At 40.1% G+C, this 12,634-nt stretch overlaps 1 protein-coding gene across 3 annotated transcripts in view; it reads left to right on the top strand.

Moving 5' to 3' along the window:
* Positions 1 to 9,889, top strand: part of LOC139765708 (uncharacterized) — an 82,045-nt gene extending 72,156 nt beyond the window's left edge. For all 3 annotated transcript variants that reach the window (XM_071693488.1, XM_071693489.1, XM_071693490.1), the window contains one exon: positions 5,692 to 9,889. In XM_071693488.1, coding sequence (XP_071549589.1) covers positions 5,692 to 6,432 — 741 coding nt within the window. In that variant the 3' untranslated portion in view covers positions 6,433 to 9,889. The remainder of the gene's footprint in view (positions 1 to 5,691) is intronic.
* Positions 9,890 to 12,634: the final 2,745 nt, after the last annotated feature.

The raw sequence follows: 12,634 nt of genomic DNA on the forward strand, positions 1-12,634 counted from the left end.
ACATACCTGTACATCTCAAAGTATGCATATATATACTCACACAGACATATAAATATATACACATGTACATAATTCATACAGTCTGCCTTTATTCATTCCCATCGCCACCCCGCCACACATGAAATAACAACTGCCTCCCCCCGCATGTGTGCAAGGTAGCACTAGGAAAAGACAACAAAGGCCACATTCGTTCACACTCAGTCTCTAGCTGTCATGTATAATGTACCGAAACCACAGCTCCCTTTCCACATCCAGGCCCCACAGAACTTTCCATGGTTTACCCCAGACGCTTCACATGCCCTGGTTCAATCCATTGACAGCACATCGACACTAGTATACCACATTGTTCCAATTCACTCTATTCCTTGCACGCCTATCACCCTCCTGCATGTTCAGGCCCCGATCACTCAAAATCTTTTTCACTCCATCTTTCCACCTCCAATTTGGTCTCCCACTTCTCGTTCCCTCCACCTCTGACACATATATCCTCTTGGTCAATCTTTTCTCATTCATTGTCTCCATGTGACCAAACCATTTCAAAACACCCTCTTCTGCTCTCTCAACCACACTCTTTTTATTACCACACATCTCTCTTACCCTATTATTACTTACTCGATCAAGCCACCTCACACCACATATTGTCCTCAAACATCTCATTTCCAGCACATCCACCCTCCTGTGCACAACTCTATCTATAGCCCATGCCTCGCAACCATATAACATTGTCTGAACCACTATTCCTTCAAACATACCCATTTTTGCGAGAGATAATGTTCTCGACTTCCACACATTCTTCAATGCTCCTAGAACTTTCGGGAATGTCATGGCAGTAAAGTCAGGGGTTAGTGAGAGGACAAGAGCAATGGAAGGAATAGCACGACTCCTGAAACAGAAGTTTTGGGAGTATGTGATAGAGTGTAAGAAAGTAAACTCTAGATTGATATGGGTAAAACTAAAGTGGATGGAGAGAGATGGGTGATTATTGATGCATATGCACCTGGGCATGAGAAGAAAGATCATGAGAGGCAAGTGTTTTGGGAGCAGCTGAGTGAGTGTGTTAGTAGTTTTGATGCACGAGACCGGGTTATAGTGATGGGTGATTTGAATGCAAAGGTAAGCAATGTGGTAGTTGAGGGAATAATTGGTGTACATGGGGTGTTCAGTGTTGTAAATGGAAATGGTGAAGAGCTTGTAGATTCATGTGCTGAAAAATGACTGGTGATTGGGAATACCTGGTTTAAAAAGAAAGACATACATAAATATACGTATGTAAGTAGGAGAGATGGCCAGAGAGCATTATTGGATTATGTGTTAATTGATAGGCGTGCAAAAGAGAGACTTTTGGATGTTAATGTGCTGAGAGGTGCAACGAGGGATGTCTGATCATTATCTTGTGGAGGCAAAGGTGAAGATTTTTAGAGGTTTTCAGAAAAAAAGAGAGAATGTTGGGGTGAAGAGAGTGGTGAGAGTAAGTGAGCTTGGGAAGGAGACTTGTGTGAGGAAGTACCAGGAGAGACTGAGTACAGAATGGAAAAAGGTGAGAACAAAGGAGATAAGGGGAGTGGGGGAGGAATGGGATGTATTTAGGGAAGCAGTGATGGCTTGCGCAAAAGAAGCTTGTGACATGAGAAGCATGGGAGGTGGGTTGATTGGAAAGGGTAGTGAGTGGTGGGATGAAGAAGTAAGATTATTAGTGAAAGAGAAGAGAGAGGCATTTGGACGATTTTTGCAGGGAAATAATGCAAATGAGTGGGAGATGTATAAAAGAAAGAGGCAGGAGGTCAAGAGAAAGGTGCAAGAGGTGAAAAAGAGGGCAAATCAGAGTTGGGGTGAGAGAGTATCATTAAATTTTAGGGAGAATAAAAAGATGTTTTGGAAGGAGGTAGATAAAGTGTGTAAGACAAGGGAACAAATGGGAACTTCAGTGAATGGGGCTAATGGGGAGGTGATAACAAGTAGTGGTGATGTGAGAAGGAGATGGAGTGAGTGTATTGAGGGTTTGTTGAATGTGTTTGATGATAGAGTGGAAGATGTAGGGTGTTTTGGTCGAGGTGGTGTGCAAAGTGAGAGGGTTAGGGAAAATGATATGGTAAACAGAGAAGAGGTAGTAAAAGCTTTGTGGAAGATGAAAGCCGGCAAGGCAGCGGGTTTGGATGGTATTGCAGTGGAATTTATTAAAAAAGGGGTTGACTGGTTGGTAAGGTTATTTAATGTATGTATGACTCATGGTGAGGTGCCTGAGGATTGGCGGAATGCTTGCATAGTGCCATTGTACAAAGGCAAAGGGGATAAAAGTGAGTGCTCAAATTACAGATATATAAGTTTTTTGAGTATTCCTGGGAAATTATATGGGAGGGTATTGATTGAGAGGGTGAAGGCATGTACAGAGCATCAGATTGGGACAGAGCAGTGTGGTTTCAGAAGTAGTAGAGGATGTGTGGATCAGGTGTTTGCTTTGAAGAATGTATGTGAGAAATACTTAGAAAAGCAAATGGATTTGTATGTAGCATTTATGGATCTGGAGAAGGCATATGATAGAGTTGATAGAGATGCTCTGTGGAAGGTATTAAGAGTATATGGTGTGGGAGGCAAGTTGTTAGAAGCAGTGAAAAGTTTTTATCGAGGATGTAAGGCATGTGTATGTGTAGGAAGAGAGGAAAGTGATTGGTTCTCAGTGAATGTTGGTTTGCGGCAGGGGTGTGTGATGTCTCCATGGTTGTTTAATTTGTTTTAGATGGGGTTGTTAGGGAGGTGAATGCAAGAGTTTTGGAAAGAGGGGCAAGTATGCAGTCAGCTGTGGATGAGAGAGCTTGGGTAGTGAGTCAGTTGTTCACTGATGATACAGTGCTGGTGGCTGATTCGTGTGAGAAACTGCAGAAGCTGGTGACTGAGTTTGGTAAAGTGTGTGAAAGAAGAAAGCTGATAGCAAATGTGAATAAGAGCAAGGTTATTAGGTACATTAGGGTTGAGGGACAAGTCAGTTGGGAGTTAAGTTTGAATGGAGAAAAACTGGAGGAGGTGAAGTGTTTTAGATATCTGGGAGTGGATTTGGCAGCAGATGGAACCATGGAAGCAGAAGTGAATCATAGGGTGGGGGAGGGGGCGAAAGTGCTGGGAGTGTTGAAGAATGTGTGGAAGGCGAGAACATTATCCCGATAAAGCAAAAATGGGTATGTTTGAAGGAATAGAGGTTCCAACAATGTTATGTGGTTGTGAGGTGTGGGCATAGATAGGGTTGTGTGGAGGAGGGTGGATGTGTTTGAAATGAGATGTTTGAGGACAATGTGTGGTGTGAGGTGGTTTGATCCAGTGAGTAATGAAAGGGTAAGAGAGATGTGTGGTAATAAAAAAAAGTGTGGTTGAGAGAGCAGAAGAGGGTGTATTGAAATGGTTTGGTCACATGGAGAGAATGAATGAGGAAAGATTGACAAAGAGGATATATGTGTCAGAGGTTGAGGGTACGAGGAGAAGTGGGAGACCAAATTGGAGATGGAAGGATGGAGTGAAAAAGATTTTGGGCGATCGGGGCCTGAACATACAGGAGGGTGAAAGGTGTGCAAGGAGTAGAGTGAATTGGAATGATGTGGTATACTGGGGTCGACGTGCTGTCAGTGGATTGAATGAGGGCATGTGAAGCGTTTGGGGTAAACCATGGAAAGTTTTGTAGGGCCTGAATGTGGAAAGGGAGCTGTGGTTTTGGTGCATTATACATGACAGTTAGAGACTGAGTGTGAACAAATGTGGCCTTTGTTGTATTTTCCTAGCACTGCCTTGCACATGTGTAGGTGAGGGGGTCGTCATTTCATGTGGTGGGGTGGCGACGCAAATGAATAAAGGCAGCAAGTATGAATTATGTACATGTGTATATTTGCGTATGTCTGTGTATGTATATATATATATGTATACAATGAAATGTATAGGTATGTACACGTGCATGTGTGGACGTGTATGCATATACATGTGTATGTGGGTGGGATGGGCCATTCTTTCGTATGTTTCCTTGCGCTTCCTCGCAAATGTGGGAGACAGCGACAAAGTATAATAAATGATTAAATAAAGATATGTATATAGGATGGAGTAATAAGAGAGATAAAAGGAAGACTAAGGAAAAGTGTTGAGAGATGTAATGTAATGGTGAGATATAGTGGCTAGTGACAAGCAAGTTTGCTCAGAGAGAATAAGAATTACAGTAAGGTTGTACGTGTTTTTTATGATGTGTGTAAGCATAGGCAATTGAAGGTAAATGCAAATAAAAGTAGAGTAATGGTATTTGAAAGGAAACAGAGTGAATGTATAGGTTTTGTAAAGCTGTATAGTGTGACAGAAGAAATTGTACTTAAGTGTGCTATAGATAAAGGTGAAGAAATACTGGAAAAGGTGACTATATTTTAGTATTTAGGAGCAATCTTTGATAAGTTTGGTAACATGGAGGGAGATAAAGGAGAGAGCAGTGCAATGAAGGATGGAGGTGTAAGTATGGGAGTGAAGAAGGGGTTATGGGATGGCAAAGTCCTCCTGGCCCTGACCTATGTAGGCAAAACATGGACATGGCATGAGTCATAGAGGTCAAGAATCCAGGCTGTGGAAATGAATTATTTGAGAGGAGCATGTGGTATGACTAGATGGAATGAAGAAAGTCATGAGGGGGTGTATGAGAGATTTATTATAGCAGGGAATGCAAAGAGAGTGAATTGTGAGGTGGTAGATAGGTTGAAATGTGATACTTTAAGGTTTAGGTGGTTTAGGCATGGGGAGAAAATACAAGTATAATTAAAGGGGTTGGTGTGAGAGGAAGACTGCCTGTGACATTGGGAAATGGAGTGAAACAGTATTGCATAGGGAAATAGCGGAGGAATGAATGGAATGGTGTATGCGAGGGAGGAATGTTAGGATGTGGATAAGTAGAGACTCTTTTGCTATGGCCTTTTCTGTGGAATCTCAAGAGGGAATGAAAATTTGAGATATAGATAGATATATTAATAGAATTTAACATATTTACTAAGTGAAATTTGAACTTCCCATGCTCATTAGTGTTTCTGCTCCTGGTAGATGTTCCTTCTCTGTTTCCCATTTTGTGTAATTTTTGTGAATGTCTGGTAATTATTGGTTCTTGAGTTAGTTAACAACCTAGTGAAGAGAAGGTACAGAAACGGATACAGAGAAAATACACCTAACCATGTTTTACTGAGTATAAATTGAATTCTGTGTTGCCTTACTCTTTGGCATTATGAGGCTCACTAGCTATTCCATCTCTACCTACCATTTTCTCCCCTTTACTTTGAACACCTGAACAATATTACACCATGAGTTTGTTCACAATCTGGTTGAGAGGACTGTGTAAAAGAAAGTCAATGGACATCTGTTTTTGGAAAAGTTTTTCTTGCTGTGATACGACAATCATGTCCACTGGCTGCATTTGGTTTTAGGTGATGGAGGGCATTAACTTGTGTGTAAGGAAGATGTTTAAGCAGGTGATTTAGATTAGAAATAAGGTAAAAGAAATGCATGTAAAGTTAACTTTTGCGTTGCTTCTCAAATTATGTACCAGTGATTATTTACCATACCAGTTATAAAACATGTGATTGTAGATTCCCTCTTTTTATTTGCTTGAAAACCACTGCCTATGTATATTGATATGAATATATAAATTACTGGTTGCTGTAGATATCATAAAGCCTTTTATTTTTTCAGATGGCTGCATCACAGGTAATAGATCAGCTAGATGTACTGCAAGGCTTTCCACAGAAACTGCAGGAGACAGAACAGAAGTTGCTGGACACAAAGGAGTTACTGCAGAAAGCAGAGGGAGAAAAGCAAACCTTGCAGGACCAAGTGCAGCTCTTAGGAGAGAAACTAAGCAAGAAAGAGAACAAACTCAAAGCAGAACGTGAAGAGAATGTTGGCCGAGAAAAGGAAATTGCCAGTTTCAAAGAAGCTACATCTTCACTTCAACACCAACTAGAGGAGGTGTCTCGAAAAGTCATTCACATGCAGGAACAGTTATCTACCAAGGATGCAATATTAGAACACACTTCAGCTCAATTAGAGGAAAGAATACGTGAATGTGCTAGTTTATCCTCCCTTGTAGAGCGATATAAAATTCAACAAAATCAAGAATCAGACCATATACAGGCTCAGTCCCATGAAAAGGACACAACCTCTCATAAGCACTATGTTGAGGCCCAGGCTCTAGCTTCACGCTACCATGCACAGCTTTCCACATTGTACTCTGAAAAGGATCGTAATGAAAAAACTCTTCGAAATCATATACGCAAGCTTGAGGAACAAGTGGATCAACTTCAGTTAAGGAACTCTACTCTTCAGAGGCAGCTGACTTCCATCACCTCTACTTACCACACCATGTTTTCAGCTGTTGAACTTAATCTACCAGGTTCTTCTGGCTTGGAAAGTTCAGTTATGAAGGGTCAGTAAGGAGAAGCAATATTTTATTCAATTTGTAAAGGTAACATTTGTTGTTAGGGACGTTGCCAGTGAAATTTTGTCAAAAGGACTTTTATGTGAGTCAAAACTTAATTTTTTATTGACAACAAAATTAAATGACGATTGACTCTTGTTATTCATCAGACTAGTCTGGTTTAGATGGAACACAAAAAAGGCATGAATGTTTGTTAGGTCTTCATAGGACTTGTTAGAAATAATTCTCGTGTAAAAAAACCTTTTGTGTTAGTTTTATATTTAGATATGAAATTCAAGTGTTGACTATTTTATGGTGTATTATTGTGATAAAATTGATAAAAATCCCAGTAAACATTGGAATTTCAAAGTCTCTTTACCAGAATATTGATAATAAGATTTTATTAATTATTGCCATCATCCTTTCTATTGCACAGGCAGTTTTACATTTTAAAACAATTACAGAGACCTCTTGATTTATGGGTATTTGATTAACACCATTTTTAGAGTGATGTGCACAGTCTATTTACAGTTTTTTTTAGTTTACTTGGGCTTAAGTCAAGGAAAATATGATCATCATTGGGCTGACAACACAATAGTGTGAAGGTTCAGTTCCAGCGCTGTGTGAGAACATGTGTATACATGGCATTTATAAGGTATTTTGTACTGCACTATACTGTATGTTGCATGTTTTGCCTCTTGCATCATACCAATGAAGTGTCGTAAAAGTTTTCCTGGTACCAGTGGAGCTATGAAGCATAAGACCATCACCAATGAGGTTAAAATGGATGTGTTCAAATGTTAAAAGGGAGGTGAACAAAAAATGACTGATATTAAGCAAGCCCTTCAGTTTAATGAATCTACTTTATGGACTATTCATGACAGTGCAGAGATCATGGAGTGTGTCAAAATTGGACCATCAATCAGTGCATTTAAGACCCCGTATTTCTGAAGTTCAATTATGGAAAAAGTGGAATGACTGTTGGGCATATGGATCAATCACCAAACTTAATGAAAAGCTTTCTGCCAACATACTTGTGATGCAAGCAAAGTCCCTGAGTATATGAGATGACTTAGCAGCGGATGAAGGAGCAGGGAAGACATTTCAAACAAGTCCTGGTTGTTTCACGAATTTTCGGAATTGCTCAATTATCACAACATCAAGATGTGAGGCTGCTTCTGCCAGTGTCATTGCAGCCAAAACTTTCCAGGGAACCCTCCAGACCATCATCACAGAAGGCTGTTATTCTCCTAAGCAGATCTTTAGTATGGACCTAGACTGAATTATTTTGGAAGATAATGCCTTCAAGAATGCATCTCTCCTCTGAAGAGAAGACTATACCAGGGTTCAAAGTTATCAAAGATTGCCTTATGGTGCTTGTAGGGGGCATCACCGAAAGTGACTGCAAGCTAAAACCATTACTGGTCTACCATTCAGAAAACCCCAGGACTATTAAGGAATACATGAAGCAACATCTGCCTGTCTAGCTTTATTCTAATCTGAGGGAGTGGATAACAGGAATAGTTTTCTGTGATTAACGTGCTATAAAGTTCCACAGAGAGTTGAAAGAGTTTTGTGGAAAGAAGAATAAAAGTTTCAAGATTTTTCTTATAGATGCTGTTGCTGGCCAGCCACCTTAAATACATGACCATAGTAAGAACATCTAAGTAGCCTTTCTTCCACCTAACACTACATCTCTAATCCATTCAGTGGACCAGGGGATGATATCTACTTTTAAGGCTTACTGTAAAGGAATCTGGAAGTCCTTCATCATTAGGGATGTCATCATGGCCATCAAACAGACCTGGAAGGAAATCAGTAGTGTTTTTATGAATGGAGTATGGCAAAAGCTTTGCCCTCTGTTTGTTCTTGGATTCCAGGACCTTGATGTCGACATCGAAGTACCAAGAATGTGGAAATGGTGAAAAAGGCAGCTTTGATGAGATTGAGGAGGGTGATGTAGAGGAGTTGCTAGTATTGCATAGGATGAGCTTTCAAATGAAAATCTTCAGCTGGAGAAGGAATACCAAGAGGAGGTGGTAGCAAAAGAAGGGGAGGCTGAGTGCAGTATCTCACTTGCAAGAGGTCAGCTGAAGGATTTCACTATATTTGATGAGGATGAGCCAACACTGAGTAGAGTCCAAATGTGGCCTGAAATGTCCTAGCTGACATCAGTTGCTCTAATGAAATCCACCTTGAGAAGACAGTGGAGGTTAAACAGACAAAACTAGATTTCTTTTTGAAGAAAAGTACACTCATAAGGAGGACAAGTCATCAACATCAAGTGATGCAATAGCTGAACCCACTCATCCATCACCACCAACAAACAATTTAGAAACAACAGTAAACATAAGTTTTGGAATTTTCTGTTATTTTCTGGGGCTGGAAATCCTCCCCTCTTGTATGACTTATCAAGAAAAGAAACAGAGAAAGGAGCCAAGTGAGGATTTTTCCCTCTATGGCTCAGTCATCTGTTCTTCACGCTACCCTGCACATGCAGGAAATGTCAAATATATATGAAAAAGATTATTTAGAATAAAAAGAAATTCATTACAGTATGTTCATTAAAGTATGTATTTCCTGGTATTTTTATGCTGTAGTAATTCACTGGTATAATATTTGGTACTGTCTTACTGATAACGAAACCCCCAAATCAACATTACTTACATTATTTGATTCATGCATTTTTGATTTACGCAACCATTTCCAAGAATGTAACTCATAAATCAAGAGGTCCCTGTATAACAATGTCCAAATGGGATAGAGCAAGTTGGAGTGATTTGATATATAGGGGGCAACTTGCTATCTTTTGGCTAAACCAGAGCACATGAAACGATGATCAGAACCAAAAGAAAACCTTTGAAAGAGGCCTGGCTGTGGACAGAGGGCACTGTTTTGGTTGCATTATGGTCAATGGTTAGAGAGTTGATGTGTGCAAATGAGGATGTTCTTCATATGTTCATGGTACTACCTTGCTACATGGGAAATGGTAAACAAGGTTAAAAAAATTATCAAAAACTTTGGTGGATTACTATATATACACTACCTACTATGTATATGAGCAAATGTTATAGGCCTGATGACAATTGAAGTATGTAATGATTTTAGGTATTGATTTGCCCATAAGGAAAATAAAGTAGCTGCCATATGTGTACATTACAAGGAGTATGCAAAATGTTCAGAAGAATAGTAGCCTCTGTAGATAAAGTAGAATGTATACATTGTGTAGGGGTAAACTAGAGAAATGAGAAATCATAGTTTTTGTTTTTGAGCAGCATGGCACACACTTAGGGATTGCTTTTTCCATTGCCATCATGTCTCTTGCCCACCCATTACCTTTCTGTCTGTTGTCAGTCTGCCTGTCATCAGGGGTCACATTCTGGTTTAGTGAAGATATATTTGACCAGACCTGTAAGGGTTTTGATAAAATACATCAAATTAAATCTTTGTGTAATCTTCAGAGCCACATATCTAGTTTGAATTTTGCTTGAGTTATACCCATTTTAAAAAGGTTTAACCTGGAACTTAACCAGGCTCATAACTTGAGAAAATTTCCACCTCTGGCCTTAGAACATAATACAGATGTTTTTGATATTTTATGAGCAATATTTCCAGCTGATTTTATTTCACTTGCAATACAGGTGACACAAGAATTCTATGGAACATTGTTGTAGTTTGGAAACTGTGGGAATGTTCTAAAGGACCAATCCTAAACCTGTAAATTAAGCAAATAAAGTTTAGTTCTGTATTTCATGGTTGGAAATACAACAGGCATATGTTATGGTGTTCAGGATAGGCTGCCATATGAGAAATTATTGATAAATTTCTTAATATATGAAGAGAATGCATCCCCAGATTCCAAAGACTTTCATCAACATTACTTTCCTGTGAGAGAAAACACCATTCTTTGTTGGAGGCATCTAACCAAAAGTGGATTGTAGAATGATGCGAAACAATCATCATGAAGACTGTTTCTTTGTGCATCAGAAACTCAGCACAAAATCGCGATTTGCTTTGACTGTATTTTTCTTAAAGGGATTCCATAAGTGGCAAAGCTAATTTCTTTTTTATAATTTCATTCTGTGAGAATTTTAAACATAAGGAGGGACACCTCCAGGGCAAAAGAAAAGAATTTTGTTTGTGCACTGGCTGACATGACACTGGGAAGTGTGCCATAAAAGGCCTTGGCACTTGAACTTTGGTGTTGGTTTGAAATGAAACTCCTCATTCACAAGAAAACCCCATGCCTGGAGAGACAAGATTATGGTTCATCAGAAAACCCCATGCCTGGAGGGATAGGTTTATGGTTCATCAGAAAACACCATGCCTGGAGGGATAGGTTTATGGTTCATCATAAAATCCCATACCAGGAGGGATGAAATTATGGTTCATCAGAAAATCCCATGCCTGGAGGGATAGGATTATGGTTCATCAGAAAACCCCATGCCTGGAAGGATAGGATTATGGTTCATCAGAAACCCTCATGCCTGGAGGGATAGGATTATGATTCATCAGAAAACCCCATGCCTGGAGGGATAGGATTATGGTTCATCAGAAACCCTCATGCCTGGAAGGATAGGATTATGGTTCATCAGAAACCCTCATGCCTGGAGGGATAGGATTATGGTTCATCAGAAACCCTCATGCCTGGAGGGATAGGATTATGATTCATCAGAAAACCCCATGCCTGGAAGGATAGGATTATGGTTCATCAGAAACCCTCATGCCTGGAAGGATAGGATTATGGTTCATCAGAAACCCTCATGCCTGGAGGGATAGGATTATGGTTCATCAGAAAACCCCATGCCTGGAAGGATAGGATTATGGTTCATCAGAAAACCCCATGCCTGGAAGGATAGGATTATGGTTCATCAGAAAACCCCATGCCTGGAAGGATAGGATTATGGTTCATCAGAAAACCCCATGCCTGGAGGGATAGGATTATGGTTCATCAGAAAACCCCATGCCTGGAAGGATAGGATTATGGTTCCTCAGAAAACCCTATGCCTGGAGGGATAGGATTGTGGTTCATCAGAAAACCCCATGCCTGGAGGGATAGGATTATGGTTCATCAGCAAAGCCCCATGCCTGGAGGGATAGGCTTATGGTTCAACAGAAAACCTCATGCCTGGAGGGATAAGACATTTGTCTTATGCACTTAATTTACCTCCTTCCAAAACATCTTTTTATTCTCCCTAAAATTTAATGATACTCTCTCACCCCAACTCTCATTTGCCCTCTTTTTCACCTCTTGCACCTTTCTCTTGACCTCCTGCCTCTTTCTCTTATACATCTCCTAGTCATTTCCATTATTTCCCTGCAAAAATCATCAAATGCCTCTCTGTTTTCTTTCATCAACAATCTTCTTCCTCCACTCAAACTTACATCCAAATTAACTTGTCCCTCAACCCTACTGAACCTAATAACCTTGCTCTTATTCACTTTTACTCTCAGCTATCTCCTTTCACAAACTTTTCCAAACTCAGTCACCAGCTTCTGCAGTTTCTCACCTGAATCAGCCACCAGCATTGTATCATCAGCGAACAACAACTGTCTCACTTCTCAAGCCCTCTCATCCACAACAGACTGCATACGTGCCCCTCTCTCCAAAACTCTTGCATTCACCTTCCTAACAACCTCATCCATAAACAAATTAAGCAACCATGGAGACATCACGCACCCGTGCCGCAAACCGACATTCACTGACAACCAATCACTTTCCTCTCTTTCTACTCGTACACATGCATTACATCCTCGATAAAAACTTTGCACTGCTTCTAGCAACTTGCCTCCCACACCATATACTCTTAATACCTTCTACAGAGCATCTCTATCAACTCTGTCATATGCCTTCTCCAGATCCATAAATGCTACATACAAATCCATTTATCCATTTGTTTTTCTAAGTATTTCTCACATACATTCTTCATAGCAAACACCTGATGCACACATCCTCTACCACTTCTGAAACCACACAGCTCTTCCCCAATCTGAAGCTCTGTACATGCCTTCACCCTCTCAATCAATACCCTCCCATATAATTTCCCAGGAATACTCAACAAACTTATACCTCTCTAATTTGAACACTCACCTTTATCCCCTTTGCCTTTGTACAATGGCACTATGCATGCATTCCGCCAATCTTCAGGCACTTCACCATGAGCCATACATACAGTGAATATCCTCACCAACCAGTCAACAACAGTTACCCCCTTTTTT

The sequence above is a fragment of the Panulirus ornatus genome, chromosome 55, assembly GCF_036320965.1.
Source record: "Panulirus ornatus isolate Po-2019 chromosome 55, ASM3632096v1, whole genome shotgun sequence".
In the NCBI taxonomy this organism is placed as follows: domain Eukaryota; kingdom Metazoa; phylum Arthropoda; class Malacostraca; order Decapoda; family Palinuridae; genus Panulirus; species Panulirus ornatus.